The sequence below is a fragment of the Emys orbicularis genome, chromosome 3 (genome assembly GCF_028017835.1).
Source record: "Emys orbicularis isolate rEmyOrb1 chromosome 3, rEmyOrb1.hap1, whole genome shotgun sequence".
Classification (NCBI taxonomy): domain Eukaryota; kingdom Metazoa; phylum Chordata; order Testudines; family Emydidae; genus Emys; species Emys orbicularis.
In genome coordinates this window covers 90,172,658-90,192,914 of record NC_088685.1, presented here as the reverse complement: position 1 = coordinate 90,192,914, position 20,257 = coordinate 90,172,658, and the positions used below count along the sequence as shown (strand labels likewise).

The 20,257-nt window shown below is 41.0% G+C and overlaps 1 protein-coding gene across 2 annotated transcripts in view; it reads left to right on the top strand.

The window, feature by feature from the left end:
• The window catches only part of HDAC2 (histone deacetylase 2), a 44,702-nt gene that overhangs the window by 11,526 nt on the left and 12,919 nt on the right, over positions 1-20,257 (top strand). For both annotated transcript variants that reach the window (XM_065402059.1, XM_065402060.1), the window contains exons 2-9: positions 601-713; positions 1,332-1,449; positions 3,166-3,240; positions 3,685-3,823; positions 8,287-8,428; positions 13,430-13,522; positions 13,612-13,720; positions 16,464-16,604. In XM_065402059.1, coding sequence (XP_065258131.1) covers positions 601-713; positions 1,332-1,449; positions 3,166-3,240; positions 3,685-3,823; positions 8,287-8,428; positions 13,430-13,522; positions 13,612-13,720; positions 16,464-16,604 — 930 coding nt within the window. The remainder of the gene's footprint in view (positions 1-600; positions 714-1,331; positions 1,450-3,165; positions 3,241-3,684; positions 3,824-8,286; positions 8,429-13,429; positions 13,523-13,611; positions 13,721-16,463; positions 16,605-20,257) is intronic.

The following is a 20,257-nucleotide window of genomic DNA, read 5'->3' as shown; positions in this document are numbered from 1 at the left end:
CCCCCCCCCAAAAAAAAAAGAAATCCGATTTGTATCTGTCTGGTTGCCTTTGACCCAGTGGCTGGTTCTCTGCGGGTTCCTCTGGCTGCTGGCCTTGGCAGTATTGGTGGTAGTCTCTTTGACAGCACCAGTAGCTACGGTTGTAGATAGCTGCCACCATAGAAGCCTATCTGGAGTGGTAGTGGGTCTCTCAGGTGGCAGCTGCCTCTGGTGGGTTTCCTTGGCAGTTGCTTTGGGAGTGGCTGCTTCTGGGAGGAGGCAGACCCTTTTATGGAACAGTGCCCCTGATGAAAGCTCCATATCCATCTTTTCTGGTGCTCCCAGTGGACCCAGTAACATCATGTGGCTGCCCAGCTCTTTTGCATGTCATGCTGTAAAACCTCTGTGTTAAACAATAGTTTTGATAAGATAATTGAAGATTCTGATCATACCGCATACACAGTGACCCCTCCCAAACCTGGTTGGAGAAATTTTAAAAATGAACCCTTTTATGTCGATCTGCAACAAGAAGAAATTTAACAAATAAATATGGGGGATGGGAATGCTGTGAAAATTTATATCTTATAATATTAATTAAATATAATTGTTTATCATTTATAGGTGATATTGGAAACTATTATTATGGGCAGGGCCATCCCATGAAACCTCATAGGATCCGTATGACTCACAACTTGTTGCTAAATTATGGCTTGTACAGAAAAATGGAAATTTATGTGAGTATAAGCAGCAGTCTGGACACTGAAAATGTTGAAACTACTTTTAAAAGATACAGCAATTTTTAACCTTCTTCCCCCCCCCCCCCCCCATTACACATGAGGAATTATTTCTAGAAGCTGATATTTTCCTCTTCTATTTGGGAAACATTAATTAATCTTCGTTCTTTCCCCCCAGTCTTTGGTAACTTAAAATGAAGCAGAACTTTTCAACTTACACAGGAGCCACAGCTTGCTACCCATATGTGGCAGAAAAGCTGGGTTAGGCCCATGGGGGTAGGGTGGGTAGTTTGTTTTTTATGTTTTTGTTTCAGGGTAATATATAATATTTCTGTCATCATTAATTATGTCAGCACAACAATTGGCAAAACATAATGGAGGCTGCACTAAAAATATTTTGCATGTTAATTTTATTAATGGAGTTGTAGCCACTTTTGCTCTCTACCCAAGTATGCTTAGAATACAGAGTTTTTCCAGTGTCTGTTTATAACACCTTTAAGGTAGATCAGATTGGTTGCATGAATTTTGTCTCTGATTTAATCGGATTTGTTAAAACTAAGATTTGTTGCGACATTGTTTTTTGTTAGAGTAAAATTAATTTTACTTTCTTGTTTACAGCGACCCCATAAAGCTACAGCTGAAGAAATGACCAAGTATCACAGTGATGAATACATCAAATTTCTTCGATCAATAAGGCCAGACAATATGTCTGAATATAGCAAGCAGATGCAGAGATGTAAGTCTCCAAATTGGACTATGTCTACATTATTTATTCATGTACTGGATTGTTAAGTACTCCATTATATATAAAGTGAACATGCATTAGTTGTCTAAATATTTAACAGAGTTCATGGCATTGTTTCTCCTTTACGTCAATCTATAAAGAGCTTCTAGTTTTTGTCTCAAGACTACTCAGAACACCAAATGCTCTTCAAGTATACAGTTATTAGTATGGGGTCAAATTCTCCCCAGTACAAAGCCTGAGGAAGGCCTACACCCCATTCTGAGAACTTAAGTGGGAGGTAAGTGCTATGTGTAGGTCCATTGTACTCTGGCACATTTCACTCCTAACGATTGTCGGTTCTTAGTTGCTTGTAAAAATTAAAACACATTCTAAGATAAGAGCTTTACGAATAGAGCAGAGGTTCTCAAATTGTGGTCCGCGAGCTCCATTCAGGTGATCTGTGAATAGTTCCCTCTAAGGTGCGCGCATGGGCGGCCGCACACAAGAGAATGAAGGGCCGCCCACCTAATTAGTGGAGCCATGCAGGCGTGGCTCCGCTAATTAGGTGCCTGGACCCTGGAGAAGACGCACATGTAAGGTGAGGTGGTGGCCTTGGGGGGAATAGGGGGTAGGTGGGAGGTGGCATTGGGGTGAGAGGATGGGGTGGTGGAAATTTGGGATGTGCAAGGCTGCGGTGGCCAGAGAAAGAGGTGACTTCCCCCAGCTCCAGGGCTGCAGCTGCGGGGGAGAGACAGCCCTCTTTCCCAGCCTCAGCTCTGTGGCTGCTGTGGGCGGGGGAGAGAGGGAGAGACCCTCCCCTTTCCCAGCCCGGGCGCTGCCGTGGTGGGGGAGAGAGGGAACATCCATCACATTAGAAAGGTAAGACTACTGATATTAAAAGATGAGTTGTGTGCTTTTATTTGTAGAACAAAAAAAGTTTATTATTAAGGGTTTTTTATATATAGTGCTTTTATCCAAAGCGCTTTACAATAGTTAGCTAACAGTACAAACAACATTTGGAAAGATCATTAAGTGGTCTGCCGAGCCCCTGAGCAATTTTCAAGTGGTCGGTGGGAAAAAAAAAATTGAGAACCACTGGATTAGAGAGATGTTACTTCCCCTGCCTTTGAAGAAGCATTACAGAAATGAGTGGGAGAAGTAAAAACTACTGGGTGAAAAGAAGACTGAGCTGAATATTAGAATTGGCCTTTATTAGCTGGAGGGAAGTTGGCTAAGATTAAGAATTAATTTGAGGGAAATAGGCACATCACAAAGTGCATATGAAATTGTTCAATAAATAAACTACAATACTTGAAGGTGTCATTTATGATTCTCTACAAAGAGGGTATATTACATGGGATTGCAAAACTGTTATTATACATATATTTAGTCAAAGCTCTTCCTAGAAGTAAAAAAGATTACTCCATCTGACTTGTGTGTAAAATTTTAAATACCTTAAGCAACTGTTCAGGTTCATTCATCTGCAAGCAGTTCTGGTCCCTAAAAGTACATCTATACGCTGAAAATGTCAAGTTTCAGTATAATGTAACTTTGAACAGTTGAATCACTAAACTGCTAAAAACATGGAATGCAGTGAAAATGTCAACTGAACTTGAACTATAACCATACTACTGGTTACATTTGAGTGTTTTTGAGTAATATGTTTGTAATACCTCTGCACATATTAGGACTATGTACTTGAAAACTAACAACATTTTTCTTACAAAGTTAATGTTGGAGAAGATTGTCCTGTGTTTGATGGACTGTTTGAGTTCTGCCAGCTGTCAACAGGAGGCTCTGTTGGTAGGTATATGATGATGATGTGGGCTTTGTGGTTTTCTTAATTTTTTTTTTTTTAATATATTAAAATGGCAGTAGCAATTAAAACCAATCAGTACAATGCTTTAGTCGTAAGCAGCGTTGTTTTAGCCATGTCGGTCCCAGGATAGTAGAAAGACCAGGTGGGTGAGGTAATATCTTTTATTGGACCATAGTCAGTTGATGAGAGAGACAAGCTTTCGAGCGCTTGATCATAGTAATGTGTGTGGTATGTGGCTTTGTGTGAAGCATCAAATCTGTCAGATTGTTTAATACCAAATATGGTAATATTTTAAAGTTTTTAAAAACTGCAAGTCCAAAATGGACTTGAAAGAAATGGCATAAAGAGGTAATCTTGTTACAAGAAATGTTATTAGTTTTTCTTCCAGTACTTTCAAAGACATTTAACTTTTTTCTTAATGATTTTAGCTGGGGCAGTAAAATTAAATAGACAACAGACTGACATGGCTGTTAATTGGGCTGGAGGACTCCATCATGCTAAGAAGTCAGAGGCATCTGGTTTCTGTTACGTCAATGATATTGTGCTTGCTATCCTAGAGCTGCTGAAGTAAGTTTACCCTTGTGATCTAAAGATGTCAGAAAACTTGGTGTTAAGATGTTTAAAGGTTACTATGAAATACACAATAATCAAGGTGGCTTGAATTTTCATAGCATACATTGAACCAGCACAATATGAATTTAAAAAAAATTCTGTCCCCGTTTGGGTTACAAGAAATCCATACTAAATCACATACAAGCAAGGAAAATAAAAGTTTAAGCAGGGCTTAATTTAGAGGTACTAAGCCGACAGGGACACCTACCTTTTCCTGTAAAGTGACTTTCTCAGTTCGAAGTTGACCATATTTTAAAAAATACAATTTTCCTACTAGAGCATATTTCCTGAGATTTAAAAAAAAAAAGACAAGGTTCTTCTTCCATGATCCTTTTTAAAATAAGGATTTTTTGTGGGAGCATGAGGTCAACACCACTACACATAATCAGGACCCCCCCCTTTCCTCCCCCCCTCCTTTGATTTCTCTCTCTCTGCATGCCTGCCTGCTGCCTCTTTGGTTCCAGCTTTGCTGCTGCTATTGGTGGGCACTCTCTTGGAGAAGATCACACAGTTAATCCCCTACAACAGTACAGGAGTAATGTAAGTGACCGTTAACAAAACAGTGAAAGTGACTGCGCAGAGTGCTGTCCAACATACAAATAAACAGACTGGAAAAAAAGGAAAAATAGAGATAAAATTACCTTTCAATTACCAGTAGCCTTTGGGGTTACTTGTAACAACACTAAGTACAGAATTTTCAGATGGAAGTATATAGATATATTTTTAAGTTGACTCTGTCCCTTTATTTAAAATATAAACAACATCTCTTAGAAAAGTTAACCTCTAGGTACTTGATTGTCTCTTTCTTCAACTCAGAGGGCCTCAATCTGCCAGGCACATCAAGTTGAGATGGAAAGGGAAAGCTGTAATCCGGGGATCTCAAACTCAAATCACCATGAGGACCACAAGAGGACTAGTACATTGGCCCGAGGGCTGCATCACTGACACCTTTTCATATAAAGATACAAAAGCCCGCCCCCACTCCACCCCTTCCATGAGGCCCCGCCTCTTCCCACTCCTTCTCCGTCCCCATTCCAACCCCTTCCGCAAAGTCCCCTGCCCCGCTCTTCTCTGCCTCCTCCCCAGAGCGTGTGGATCCCCGCTTCTTCCCCCCCCTCCCTCCTGGAAAGTGCTAAGCACCTCCAAACAGCTGTTTGGTGGCAGGAAGTACCTGGAGGTAGGCAGAGGAGCGGGGATGCGGTGCGCTGGGGGAAGAGGGGGGCGGGGGAGGGGAGCTCAGGGGCTGCAGGAAATAACTCCGGGGGGGCGGGGAGCTTGGCGGGCCGCAGCAAATAACTCCTTAGGCCGCGTGTTTGAGACCCCTGCCGTAATCTGTGAGAACACAGTAAAAGAGTGTTTAAAAAAATTAAGGAGAATGCAAAGAGAATATCCAATATCCAAACCTCCCACTCTGCTGAATCCTTCACATGCACCCAGGACATGAGCCCTGCATTCCAGCCCCAGCAATAACCAGGGCTCCAATCATCATCTCATGTGACTGAGCAAAGTAATCTTGTTCATTATACCCATAATGAAAGGAAACTTTGCTTTGTGCCTATTCATAGGAAGCTTCAGTATATAGCTTCTCAGATATCACTAATTTACATTATTCCACAACAATATTATAAAAAGTTGTGTCCCCAAGGGTTGAGAAATATTAGATTATTTGAAACTCTATTAGTAGGTTTAAACAGGTTTCCAGTTGTATAATATTTTATGTATTAAGTTAAATGAACTTGGAAGTATAAACACTTCATATTTGAGGGTGTGGGGAAGGGGAGACAAACTACAAGATTAGGAGTTCACAGGAACTGTATCGTTTGAACTAAAGTAATTCTCTACATTTACTGGCAGTGTGTTCTTGGAAAATTCCTTTAGCACATGCACCATGAGAGGGAGGCTTTCTGTTGTAAAATCCATGCTTATTGAGGAGATTGAAAGAAAATGTCTGAGGTTGACAGAGTGAACAAAACAGATTATGACTATGAAAAGGAAAGGGAGAGGAGGGGCTGGAACAGATCTCAGTAAGAGAGAGAGAGAAAGAAGAAAAAAGTGGGAAAGGGCAGATGAGTGTATTAATTTAGATGGAATATATGGGCCCAAAGAGTCAAGGATGTTAACATAACCCATATGACCCTGTTACTGTCCAACATTAAACAGTGTTAAGCAAGGTTCAGGGTTTGGTATACAGAGACTCAGCCTGCTTAGTATCATGGCAAACACACCATTAAACATCATTTTAACCTTTTATTAAAAATAATAAAATGGAAAAAGTTAAAGCATTTGAAATGTAAAACATTAAGTAAGGCTTTCTCTGACGTTCCCCTCTGGTGTTATCTGGACCGGTGATCTGCTAGGTCACTACAATCCTTGACTCTGGGAACCAGCCTTACCCGACTCTGCTGTGGGAACCCCCACTCCTGGGCTGTTCGCGCACAGCCTCTGGCATGTAAGCTGCTCCTTGGATTGTGCAACCAAATGACACTAGCCAATATCTCCGGTCCCAGACACAGCCCTAGGAACCTCCGTCTTGCAGTGTCCAGTTAGGACATGATAAAAGCGGGCATTTCTTCCCTCTTGGCTTTGCCCTCCCCCCTTCCCCCTGCCCCCCTTCAGAGTCAGGTGAGCATACCACATCGTAGTTCCAAACTGACCAAAGAATGGGGGGGTGACTCCCTCGAGAGTCTAACAGATTCTTTTGTTGCTGCCTAGGCCAGTGCCCTTTGATCCTGTGAGGCTGGGCTGGGTTTGTCCCATCCACGCCCCGATGAGGTGTGAACTGCCCCTCTGCTTCTGGAGAGTTTTTTTTCTGAGCTTGCTTAAGCCATGAGGATACATTTTCAGCATCATAACTATATAAATGAAATTATAACCTATAACATTACTATAACAACAATGCTCAATACATCATGAGCCTTCTGAAGACACCTGACGTGACAAACTTTGCATTGAATACCACACAATCATTTTACAAGGATGAACATGGGGGTCCTGGGGGGTCCTCCAAGGTACAGAGCGTCACACTTTCATGTTAGCAACATCCCTTGTTCCCTTTCCTTTTGGCAGGAGAGTTTTTAGAAAGAAAAAAAACTTTTGTCTGACAGTCTGTTAGATGGTATTAAAGACGTTAGTAACTGTCCTTTTTGGGGAAAGAGAAATAGTTACTTGGGATGGCCTCGAGTTGTCGCTGCTGCTACTGTTAAAGCCCAATCCCGTTTTTAAAGAAGACAAGTGCATACAAAAGGGGGTGGGGGGGAGAACAGGAAAGAAGGAAATGCAGCTTTTGTCTCTCGTGTTTACTTTTATGTACAACCTCACTGCTAGAAAAACACAGGCATGGCACGCAGTCTAATCAGCCACTCCAAGCCATGGCAAATTTGTGCTAGCATCATGTTTTTTGGGCTTTGCATTTATTTGCCTTTTTCTGGTCACAAGTGTACAGTGGTGTTGCAACATTATAATCTTGCCCAGCTAATCTAGACTTTTATTAGAGGGATAAGAAAGAAAAGAAATAAGGTGGGAAAGGAAAAGGACCTGGAGGGATAACATGCAAGAGACCGTCTCCCTTCCCAGGTGGTGGCCGGGATTCCACAGGAGGTAGTGATGTCATCTGGGTCCCTGTCTCAGTCCCAGTCTTATCACGACATTTCTCAGGATTATGCCAAAGGAGGTCCAGGGTCTCAGAAGATCGTGGGGGAGGCAGCCATGATGGTGGAACTTGCTCCTTCTCCTCTCGTTTTTCAGTTAGTGTCACAATAGTGTGCTTCGAAGCCTACCCCAGCCAAAGTCTCTTTTTGAGGACTCCAGAAGGGAGTAGTGGGTGTCCTCTCATTATTTTGTTCACCAACTAGGCCTAGTTTCCAAGATACCAATTTTTGTTCACTGAATTCTGGTTCCACACTTTTCTTGCTTACCAATACTTGAGTTACATCAATAAGCTTTTTTTGTTTGCACTAATTCAGTCTTTCTATCTTGCTTTTGCACCTTTTCCCATCAACATTTATCATCAGTTATTGTGACACTTATTCTCTCTTTACAGTTGAGCTCACAATTTGGGTATATTTGTAGGCCCAGTTATCACAACAGTGGTGGTGATTGGGCGGGGGAGGAGTGAGAGGGGAGAGGGGCGGAATGTGGGAAGAGAATGCAAAATGTAGATTCTTACTGGGTGACAGGGAGGCTAAATATAGAATGCTTTTGGTGTTGAAGAAATGAATCAATTGATCTTTGTTTTTACATTTATTTTCTTTGAATGGATGTGGTAGCTTCAGTTATTATCATGCTTTTGGTTAGATAGTTAAGATTTCATTTTCCTGTGCTATATTTACATTCCGACTGCTGAATGTCATAGCACTGACTTAAATCACGCCACTTTTTCTTGCATCCTTTTTTCACATGTATGTGTGTGGTTTTTCCAGATATCACCAAAGAGTGTTATACATTGACATTGATATCCATCATGGTGATGGTGTTGAAGAAGCATTTTATACAACGGACCGTGTCATGACAGTATCATTCCATAAATATGGTGAATATTTTCCTGGCACAGGGGATTTAAGGGTAAGGTCAAATGTGAATTTACGACTTGATTAAACTAGCTTTTACTTCTCCTTTTCTTGCAAATGTTCATTTTTAGTGTTTGGTCATAATTCCTTCTTCTCACAATAATTAAATTTGGGGGGGAAATGCCATATTCTGTGGACTACTCAGCTCCCTGACAAATCTTCAGAATTCGCCTGGGAAATCTTCAGGACTTTTTTAGCAAGTTAACTCAACCCATATGGAAATGGACAAGCTGCTTACTAAATAGATCAGTTTCAAATATAACTGACTTAAATCATCTAGACTTTGGCACTTCTGTAGGAAAAAGGTGTAGTGTATTTGATGATGGCCTCTGCATTTTCAGCCATGTTACATATAGTAGGAAAAATAGGTGCTCTTTGCAGAGAACGTTTTTTAACTTTTGAACTGCTTTTATGTGTCACAAACAATCAAAATTTGATATTTACAGTACAATACTATGTGTATCTGAAAAATGCCAACTGTGTTGGAAGATATTTCTCATGTTGCTTAGTGTTAATGCTTTGCATTTTTATAGTGCCCCCCATCTAAGGATACCAAAACGCTTCATAGATATTAACATATTAAGCCTTGCAACTCCTGTGAGGTTGGTAAATACAGATAGAGAACACAGGCACAGAGATTGTATATTGCCCAAGAGGTCACAGAATCTATTGCAGAGCTGGGATTAGGAACCTGATCTCCTGGCCCTGCATGTTCACTTACTAAACAAACAAACAACAACAACAAAAACTTAATCTATACTTTCTAGGCTTGGTCTAGTCTAGAAAATTAGCTTGTTTAACTCTGTCAATCAGGTGTGAAAAATCCACACCCTTGAGTAGCAAAATTAAGTCGACCAAAGTACCCATGTAGACAGCTCTAGGTCGACGGAAGAATTTCTGTCTGGTTTCTAATGTAAACTATATACTGTAAAAATGCAAGCATTAACACTTAATTCTTCTGTTGACCTAGCTACAACCTCTCGGGGAGGTAGGATTACCTATGCTGATGGGAGAATCCCTCCCATCCACAGAGGTGGTTTCTACACTTTAGTCTTTTAAGTGTAGACATACCCCTAAACTTGTTAGAATTGTGAGTGATCTGAAAAGGTGTCCCTTTTTAACTCTAGAAATGTATGCTGAATACCTACAGTAGTAAGACTATAGTATATTATTGGCTGTAAACTCTTTAATATGCAGATTAATTATGGATCAGATTCTTGCTCTGACACTCCAGTGTGTGCTATGTCAGTGACATCAGCTGTGTTTGGGGAGTTAATTGTAACTTTCAAAAGGGGCATAAAATAGTTCAGAACTACACAAAACGTTGTTGTGAAAGATAGGTAGGCACCATTATTTTCTTGCCACCTTTGCGATGGCTCCTGGAGATCTTGTTATGTGATGCAACATCACCAGTATTCCCAGGGTGGAGCTGGGAGTAAGAGTTGATGATTCACGGTGGATATTGTGGAGACTAATAGTTAAATGTTGTCACTAATGTGCTGACTGTCCATCTCAGTCTGGCTATTGGCGGCAATTCCGCAGTTATAGAGTTGCTTGGTTTTGTTAAATTCCTTCTATATCACTTGTTATAGAAATCAGAGGTGTGTATTTTTGTGACATAACTTGACTGGCCACAAGGTGGTACTGTTGATTCAAACAAAAAGCAGCTAAAACGGGATTATTGTAATGGCAAAACGCTATCATTATTTAACGAAGGCACATTTCTTCTGAAGGCTTGGGTAGTTTGCAGTTGTCGGTGAGAAGTCACTTCGCATGAAGTTTCCTGTATTCTTTAGCTAGCCACCTTGAAGACACAAGGACTTAAATGCTTTAGATGGCTGAAATAAAATAAAACAAACAGAAAAGTATCTTCTCTGTTCTTAGTATTTTTTATGGTGAATCTTCAGAATGACAAATGATACCTCAACTGTAATAGACTTCCATCCCACATAGTCATAATCACTGCTTGTAAATAGTCTTTTGGAATGAACTGTAATGTATATGGATGCAGATGTTTTCTTAAGAGTTCTCCTCTAGCTATCAGATCCCAATTAGAAAAGAATGTCAGGCTTTCACTTGTTCTGTTAAAAGAGCCTATAAGGCTAACACAGAAGGAAGGCTTAAGGAAGCCCTTTAAAGTAAGCATTAACAAACATTCCCCCTCGAGTCAGGATTCTGTGCTGGAGCTGGCTGCTTAGTATAGCACCACCTAGTATATTTCTCTTAGCATTTTTAACTGCTTTTTTATTAAAAGCAAAGGAAGCTTGAAAATGCCATTCACAAAACCACTGAAGGAGGTGTTGCCCCCTTTATACCCAGTAGTTAGGGCATTTACCTAAGATGTGAGAGGCTCAGGTTCCAATCCCTGCTCTGCCTGATGTATGACAGGAACTTGAACCCAGGTCTCCCACCTCCCAAGTGAGTGCTTTAACTACTGGTTGAACAGCTTTAAGGGGAGAGTGAGAGAGACTCATCCCAGAATATCCTTTAGCTAAGCCCCTTCGTTTTCTGTTTAAACTAATTTTTACTAAAAAATTCCCTTTTTTCCAATTTCACCCTACTTCTGTATCATTCAAATATATAAAAAATAACTTGTTTTATTAGGAAAATACATTGCATAAGATTAATCGATATCTGTCTCTATATATAGAGAGAGAGATTACGATAATACATTAGTCTGTGTGTGTATATGCAAAGCTGCCTGTTGAAGTAAGGCTATGTATTAGTCTAGAAGATACACACAATAAATAAACAGACACCCATGCAAGCTCTGAAGATGCATGCGCATCTGAATGGACTGATGAATCTCATGCCCACCACATACACGTTTCAAGCTGTTAGCAGATAACGGTTTAAAGATTTGATACAAATTTTCATTTTCTTCCCATTTTAGTGTATCAGAATGTTTCAGAACATGAAGTATTTGAAAGTTTAAAAAAAACAAAAACAGGAGAAAAGGATGAAGTTGAGTGTATGCGCTGCAAATGATGTGGCCCAATTATTAAATGTAAATATTTATAAGCTAATAGTTCTGAGTCTACAACAGTAAACTGTTTATTCAAATGAAAAGTTTTATTTTGGGATTAGAGATATATTGTTTTCTTAAACTCAGAGATGGCATTGTGTTTTGAGTTCTGTTTTAGTTCTGCAGCAAACCACATTGATGAATGGAATTCAAAGCATTAATCTACTGAACGCTTTTTTCCCCTGTCTTTCCATCCACCAAAATAAACCGTGATATTTACCCAGAAAAATTAATAGTTTTTTTGCACTGATTTTTCACCTGTTTTTGTTGTTGTGGTAGTAAACACTGATAAATTCCTGGGAAAAACTGAAAACTAAGGGCCCTACCTATAGCTCAGTGGTTGGGGAATTTACCTGCAGTGTGAAAGACTCAAGTTCCACATCAGGCCAAATGGGGATTTGAACTGGTCTCCCATAGCTTGGGTGAATTCTCTAACCACTTGGCTATTGGGTAAAATCAGTACCTCCTGTTCAGATTGACCCAAAACTGCATGTTTTGATGAATAAACTTTCTATCCAGAAAACTCCTCCCAGCTCTGTTCTCCAGCTTTTTGAATGCTTGAGGCTTCTAGTTCAGCCACATCAGCTCCCTTGGGGTTAAGCCTACTTGAGCTTCTGTTCAACTTGGCGGATGCCTGCATAGACCCTCTTGTTTCACAGTGTGCCTTGATAAATCAGTTGAGAATCTACCTAGTGCTGCATACACAGATGCACATATTTGTGACCTAGGCTGATGCAGTTGAAAAAGATGGTAGCTTTTAGTATTTTCAGTGTATACCAACATAGCCCTCTGAAAATGTTAGTCTGACAGTCACCAAAATGAAAATGTGTGTCTTGGGTGCCATGGTCAATATTGTCTAGATGTCTGTATCCTCAGAACTATTTATATAAATAGTTGAACTATTGATTTTTTTCAGACTTTTTTAACCTGCTTTTTTAGATGTTTTGTTCTTGTGACTTAAGTAAGCATCTTGCGTGCATGATTATCACGTCAAGTTTAATAGTGTAATTAAAGCTTGGGGAAATCAAAAGGGGAATCCATGCTGATGGTAAAAGAGAGTGGGGGAGGGGTTGAGAATCATTTACCACTTAGTATTCTATGAGTTCACCTTGTAGTTTTTGGCTCTTACTTAAAAAATAGGCAGTTTCTCCAGGTGACAGATTGCTATTATACTACCAATAAAACTGCTCAATTACAAAAAACTGGAAAATACTCAAATTGGCTTACTGTAAAATTTGCCATGTGTGCAGCAACAGTGTTTTTCAATTAACCCAGTAAAATTTGGACCTGGGTCAACATACTTAAAATAATAACTGATTGCTGTATTCTGCTCTCCAGTAATTGACCAGTGTTAAGCCAGTTACAAAAATCCTCTGGCTTATTATGGTTTTCAGACCTATTAGTAAACTTCCTTTTATTTTGGAAGCTTTTTACCTCCTTAATTAATTGGAAGCATTTGTTTAGGGGAAAGGAAGCATCTATTTCTTGTTGCTCATATCAATCACTTAATAGACCGTTATGGCACATTTTATATCGATGTGAATGTATGGCTTATTTTTAAAGGTTTCATTGTTACTCCATGCATCAGCCAACCGGGGGATTGGTGCGGGGGGCGGGAGAGGAGGGGGATTACTGGCCATATGGCTGGTTACTCCCTTCCAATCTGCAAGTACAGTTTCTCTTCTATTTTAAAAGCTTCCATTTTTATGGAGGAACATATAAAGGTACTTTTGCTCTCTTAATCATTAAATTTAAAAAAAAATTTAATATATTGGGGATGGTACACTTTCTCCATTTTAGTTTTGGCATATACATTTTATGCTTCAGACTGATCTTGTAGAAGAATAGGGAATTAAGCAAGCTGCTTTTTTTGTTCTGAATAATAGCACATATTTTAAGACACGTGGTTTACTATGATTTGGTAAGCATTATCTTCTTTAGTAATAGTGTATTTGTCAACTTCCTTTGTAGGACATTGGAGCTGGGAAAGGCAAATACTATGCGGTTAATTTTCCAATGAGAGATGGTATAGATGATGAATCATATGGGCAGATATTCAAGCCAGTGAGTATTGTCTAAACCCTATTTGAAAAGCTGCCTGGTTGTTGTGAGGTTGAATTTAAGATTTGCTATTTTATATTGTTTATATATAGATCATATCCAAAGTGATGGAAATGTACCAGCCCAGTGCCGTGGTATTGCAGTGTGGAGCGGATTCATTATCTGGTGACAGGTTGGGGTGTTTTAATCTTACTGTCAAAGGTAAACAATAGAGAAAATGCTCACAGATGCACAATAATGCCTGTTAGGTAGAATGCATGGGTTTGATTAGCTTTTATTTAGGAGAAAGGAGCCTTCATTCTCCAAATCACTATCAAATAATATGTTTGAGGGGAGAGAGGTTGAAGTTGGCAAGTTAAGTCGGATATTCGTTCTCTTCTGGCCACCAGTCCAATTCACCGCCTGTCATCATGAATGAGACTGGTAGCCAAAGAGATCGAGAGACAGTTGTTTTTCTCTCTCACCCACATCCATTTACTAAAATTAAGCAACTTGCATTTCCACCTTTTCCATAACCATTTCTTCTTTAGATTTTGTGCATTATCTTATTCTTCCTAGTCTCATTTCTTCCTCCATTTTTGTTTTTTCATTATCTCTTTAGTTCCTTTTGGTTTGGAATTCCTTGGGCTTCCCTCGTTTTTCCATAGCTGTGCAGCTCAGTTTTAGATTGTGGGGTAATATACCAAATGTATGATTTCCACAATCTTATGCTGGATTTAAATTTCTGTAATGTACATAGTCTACAACCGTGGGGTCACTTTGTGATGTGACTAGCTGTATTTAACTGTGAATACTTTTTCAGTATGCCAAATTACCTATCTTCTTGAATTGAGAATATTAATTGCAGCACTGAATTTGCTAGTAAACTAAGATGTGCTGTACCTTACTTTAATATTCGTCCACATTATTAAATTTCCCAGAACTCTCTTCATTTTAATAATTAAAAAAAATCTTCCTCAATCTGTACAACTAAAATTGTATGTTAGTATTAGCAAAATGGGGAGGAGAAGTAACATTCTTTTGATACTTACTGAATTCTGTCAGTACGCTTTTCTAAAGAAAGAAAAAAAAAAAATACATTGACAACTGTTTCATTGTAATAGTAGTCACTAACATATTCTTCAGACTTATTTGAATCATCATAATTTTCTTTAAGGTGACAATTCTTAAAGGTTTAGCTAGATACATACTTAGGAACACAAGTTCATTGAAAGATGTAAGTCTCTTAAATTGGGGGTTCTTAACCTTCTCTTTCTGAGGCCCCTCAACATGCTATAAAAACTCCAGGGCCCAGCGGGGGATGGAGGGGGAGTGCCTCGGGCATAGGCATAGTTTGACTATTGGGGGGGGGGGGGGGACAGAGCTTGGGTAAGAAACGACACCTCCAACCCCTGACTCACCTCATCAGGCCACCCCACCCATTGGGGTTTTGGCGGAGGGGGGTGGGGGGGGAAACAACCAAAAATTATAACTCAGATGCGGGGAGCGCAGCTCAAAGAGTTTGAAAACTGCTCAGGGTGCAGGCAGGAGGTAGCTAAGGGCAGGGTGCAGGGAGAGGAGTAGCTGGGACTGTGTGCAGGCAGGGTGGTTGCTAGGGACTGTGTGCTGGCAGGGTCCCCCCACTTATGGTCACTGTTCCATGAGGACTCTGTCAGCCCTGGAGCTGGGTCCCCCCACCTGGTTGGCTATTACTGGCTGCCCGAGCAGTCAAAGGGAGCTGAGGAGCGGCCACAACCCCAGGGACCAGGAGACGGGACCGTCGTGGCTGCCCACTCCATGGCACCCGCCAGAGCAGCAGATGCCCTGAACTGCCCAGCTCCAGTTTCCAAACTCTGACCTGGCCAGGAGACAGGTGGAGAGAAGGTGGGCGGGGCATGGAGCTGCCCCTGGAACTTGCCCTCTCTGGGTAAGGTACTGTAGTTTGTGGGGAGGGGCATCACCCTCCCAACTCTGCCCACTGGGTTTGGGGTTTCTGCCCCACCCCGGCTTCAGCCCCGCAGCTCCCAGCTTTGGCCCTGTGGGGGGCACTGAGGTTCGAACCCCATGGTGGCACTGGATCTTGGGGCTCCAAGATTCAGCCCCGCAGCTCCCAGGTTCAGCCTTGTGGGGGCGCCAGGGCTTTAGCTCTATGGGGGGCACTGGGCTCCCCCCCCCCCACCCCACCAAAATGGCTCTGCAGCAGACCCCTGGTTGAGAACCATTTTCTTAGATGCTTTTGAAAATCCCACCGCAAGTGACTTATCTAAGGTCATACATAAAGTTTTCAGGAGAGCTGGAAACTGAGCCCACATCTCCCAATTCCCAGTCCAATACCCTAACCACAAGACTGTTCTCAAAATAATCACTGAGTGAAGGCCAGATCCTGAACTGTGATGTGGTCCATTCTGTGACATTCCAGCAGCACAAAAGATGTAGAAAGTAGCTCTCTCTCCCTAGATGGAGATTTTGTCCCCATAACTAATGCTCTCTCACTGCCATATGGCTCGTTGTGGATCTAATCAGCTAGTATACTCCAGAGCAGCTCAAGGGCTGCTCTAAAGCGTGCTGAGGTCAGCATGGAACCAGGGAGGATCGGGTAGCTGCAGCCTGTTCCATTCTGGCTCCTGCACTGCGCTGATCCAAGAATCTGGCCCAATATTTGTCCTTGCATGCCTATGTAAGTTATAAAAAAGACAACATTTTGGAAAAGAGAGAATTGCGAAGGTGTTAATGCAAGGTAAGAGAAAATGTTAAGATGGAAATATTGTGCCTCGGGTTCTGTCCATTTCTCATTTACCAATCCTGACATCTGTTTTTGTTCAAATGAGATTAATTCAGTTAAGAACTAAAAGTGCTGTGCTGAAGCTTAATTCTAGCACTTTCATTTTAATTAGGTTCATCTGACTTTTTGAATAGAAATTAATAGTTATTTATTTTTTAATTTGCTTTTAAATCTTTTTGGTAGGTCATGCTAAATGTGTGGAGGTTGTAAAGACTTTTAACTTGCCACTGCTGATGCTAGGAGGAGGAGGATATACTATTCGTAATGTTGCTCGATGTTGGACATACGAGACTGCTGTTGCCTTAGATTGTGAAATTCCTAATGGTAAATATTAATTCTGAAATATATTCTTCTGTCTAAACTCTCATAAGGATGCTGAAGTTGCTTTCTATCACATGTTATCAGAACCAAACTTGCTCTTAAACTTATTAGTCCAATTCATGGTGGATGGGTAGCAAATAAATTTGTCATCCCCTAAAATCCAACATCCCTCAGGAACTTAATATAGTTCTGGTTTGTGCAACTTTGTTTTAATCTCTTAGACCTTGAGTCTTTGTCAACAGGGGGTATGCATACCCCTGGGGATATGCAGTGGTCTTCCGGGGGTACATCAACTCATCTAGATATCTGCCTATTTTTACAACAGGCTACATAAAAATCACTAGTGAAGTCAGTACAAACTAAAGTTGCATACAGGCAATGAGTTGTTCATACTGCTCTATATACTATACACTGAAATGTAAAAAGCAACAGAGGGTCCTGTGGCACCTTTAAGACTAACAGAAGTATTGGGAGCATAAGCTTTCATGGGTAAGAACCTCACTTCTTCAGATGTCTTGCATCTGAAGAAGTGAGGTTCTTACCCACGAAAGCTTATGCTCCCAATACTTCTGTTAGTCTTAAAGGTGCCACAGGACCCTCTGTTGCTTTTTACAGATTCAGACTAACACGGCTACCCCTCTGATACTGAAATGTAAGTACTATATTTATATTCAATTGATAATTATATGGTAAAAATGAGAAAGTAATTTTTCAATAATAGTGTGCTGTGACACTTGTATTTTTATGTCTGATTTTGTAAGCAAGTAGTTTTTAAGTGAAACTTGGGGGTACCCAAGACAAATCAGACTCCTAAAAGGGTACAGTAATCTGGAAAGGTTGAGAGCCACTGGTGTAAACAAATATGCTGTTTTTCACTTTTATTAAATTAAGCTACCTTTGACCTTAAACCATAAATTTCTTGATTGCAACTCTTCCATTGTATCCAATTTTTGAATACGTAAGTCCCTATTAGGGACTTTACTGTTTGGTATTGATTTTTCATGGAAGGGACTCAGATACTATGGTGATGGGCGGCAGTATAAAACCCAGAGATACACACCCCAGAAGTTTCAACAGTCTTGACTTGGGACAATATATCTTTCAGACCACATTTGAAATGGCTTATAGTAAAATTTCAAAATTATGTGTTGGCTTGGTCGTTTGCCTTTTTCCTCTCAGTTTTTGGAAGATTTTGCTAATTCCAACATTTTTCTTACTAGACACTAGATTCTCTCATCTCTGTTCACTGTCTTCAGTAGAATTACTCTTGACTTAGTTATTCCTGAAAGCAGATTCTGTCCTGTATCTTCTGAAGCCTCTAGGAAACGCACTTTACATCCTACTCTTCCTCTGCGTCATCCTCTGTTACTCAAAAGCAATTGAAGGAACAGAATGATTACTGTTCTCTACCGTTTGAGATTTTTTTGTTGTATTGTCTCGGCGTGTGAAGTGATCCCATTCAGCCAGTATAGGCAATGCAGTCTTCCTTCACATTGCTCTTAGCTTTTTTTTTGACATTTGTAGTCCTCGGGTTCTTTTCACCTCAACTTTTCTTTGCAGGTTAATGCTTTTCTAAATGCTGTAATAGTGAATCTTTTTCCTTTTGGTAGAAAAGGTAGTACCACTACAGAAAATATATGCAACCTTACCCACACTATCGGAAGAGTTACAGGAATGATGCATGTGTACACAGCTCTGAGTTCCCCTTTCACAAACTCTAGGAGGCTAACAAGCCCAAAACGCATCCTATCCACGATCTCCTTCAACCTTGTCCTTAAAAAGATTTGCTTTCTCCCCTCAAGCTTCCCAAACACACTCATGCCCCTTTGTCTCCTTTCTACGCAAACAGAAACAATTGATTTCAATGCTTTTCATTCTTAAGTGTTCTGTGTTTCATTCTGTGCTGACTCTCGTTGCCCAGACAACAGTGATTCTTACGCTGCAGGGTTGTAGATTCATTGTCTGGCCATGCTGGAAGAAAAGCAGAAGGCAAGGGATGTGGTTTAATTAGGCTGCAACTTTATTCACTTAAGATATCTGGGAGTACTAAAAAATAAATTGTACAGTGCAGGATCATAATAGTTTTCCTAATCATTGCTGCATAAGCCTCAGCCTGGTCCCAGCTGTCCTCCCTTGTAAGAGGGTTAAAGGGGTAAGAGCAGGAGAGGGGATTGGGTCCCTGCTGTAACATGTAGGAGCTCCAACCCCCACCTCAGCTCCCTTAAGGGATGCTTTCCTTTACATCCTTTTCCATTCCCTTTTATACAATGATTGTACCCCTTCCGTAACAAGTTCCTGCACTGGACATGTGCAAGTTATGCTTGGCTACCTCCTCCAGCCTCTGGCAGGTTCCTAGATATTCACTGATTCCTTCCTTAATATTGGACAAAAATAAATCTGCCTTCCAATTGGATAGGTGTACCCCATCCTCCCTGAATCACGTGGGCGCCCAGTAAGATATGTCCAGATGTGGAATAACCAAAGGGGCTTATTCATGTATGAATTTAGCCACCACCTTACTTACACTCTTCATGGTCTTATTCACCCTTGGAGGCTTCACTGCTCCCTACTATGCCCTGCACCCAATATGTCAGACCAAATAATCATCACCCGGGGGGGGGGAAGGGAAATCTTCTGTCTGCCCGAAACCCCTCTTCGTTCTGTTTATTAAGTCAACCCCCTTATACCATCCTAAATCGTTTTCACAGAGGTGAACAATAATCACATCTGGTTCCTGCTCCTGGGCTGCCAAAGAGTGTGCAAGGGGCATTGGCTGGTCCCTGAGCATGCCCCTCCTTCCATGCCAGCTCGGGATTGTCTCACTGCCTAGTCCCAGATGTGATCCTCCAGATGACCCAGAAGCCTGCCTATGCTCCTGTGCCTTGAGATCACACCACTGCCCACTTGGTCTGTTTGCATGGTTCTGAAATTGGAAACACAGAAAAACTAGCTCTGATTCTCTGCTTTGGGTCTCTCATATGACCTATACGCATTTGAATGCCATTGTCCAGTTGCCTGAATCACTCTAGCCCTAAGTGAACCACAGCCCCCATCCAGAATGGGTGGGAATTCATGCATCAGTAGCCCCAACTTCGTAAGCCCATTTCTTAAAACTATAACAAATTGGTATGTTATGCGGGGCCTTCCATCCCCATGAATAAAGAGGAGCCTGTCTCCAACTGGTCTCATTGCTATATAATTCCTTCAGTGCTTCTACTAGGCAAATCTTTGCCTCACTGCCCTTCTGTAGCATTATGGACTCCTTGCCTGCTCAGATCTGTTATTGACATCCTCAAGGTTTGAATGACCTTTCACACCTCCTCCTGTAAATCCTTCCATTCAAAATCCTTCCTTCCCTCACTGACTCAGACACTAATTTTCTCACTAAAAGCTCAAAAAACAACAACCCACCATTAGGAATTCAGCCTTGAACAAGGCCACCTCCTGTCCATTTTTGCATATTTTGTTGAGAACTTGCCCCAAATCTCTTAAGTGTCTGAATAGTGATGTCTTGAGACCACCCCATTAAAAACCTCTGAAATAAGAATCCATCACAAAGATTTGGGTAATCCCTAATCCTACTGGCAAATATAAGGCCTGAGAGGTGACTGGAGATGGTAGATCAGGGGTCGGCAACCTTTCAGAAGTGGTGTGAC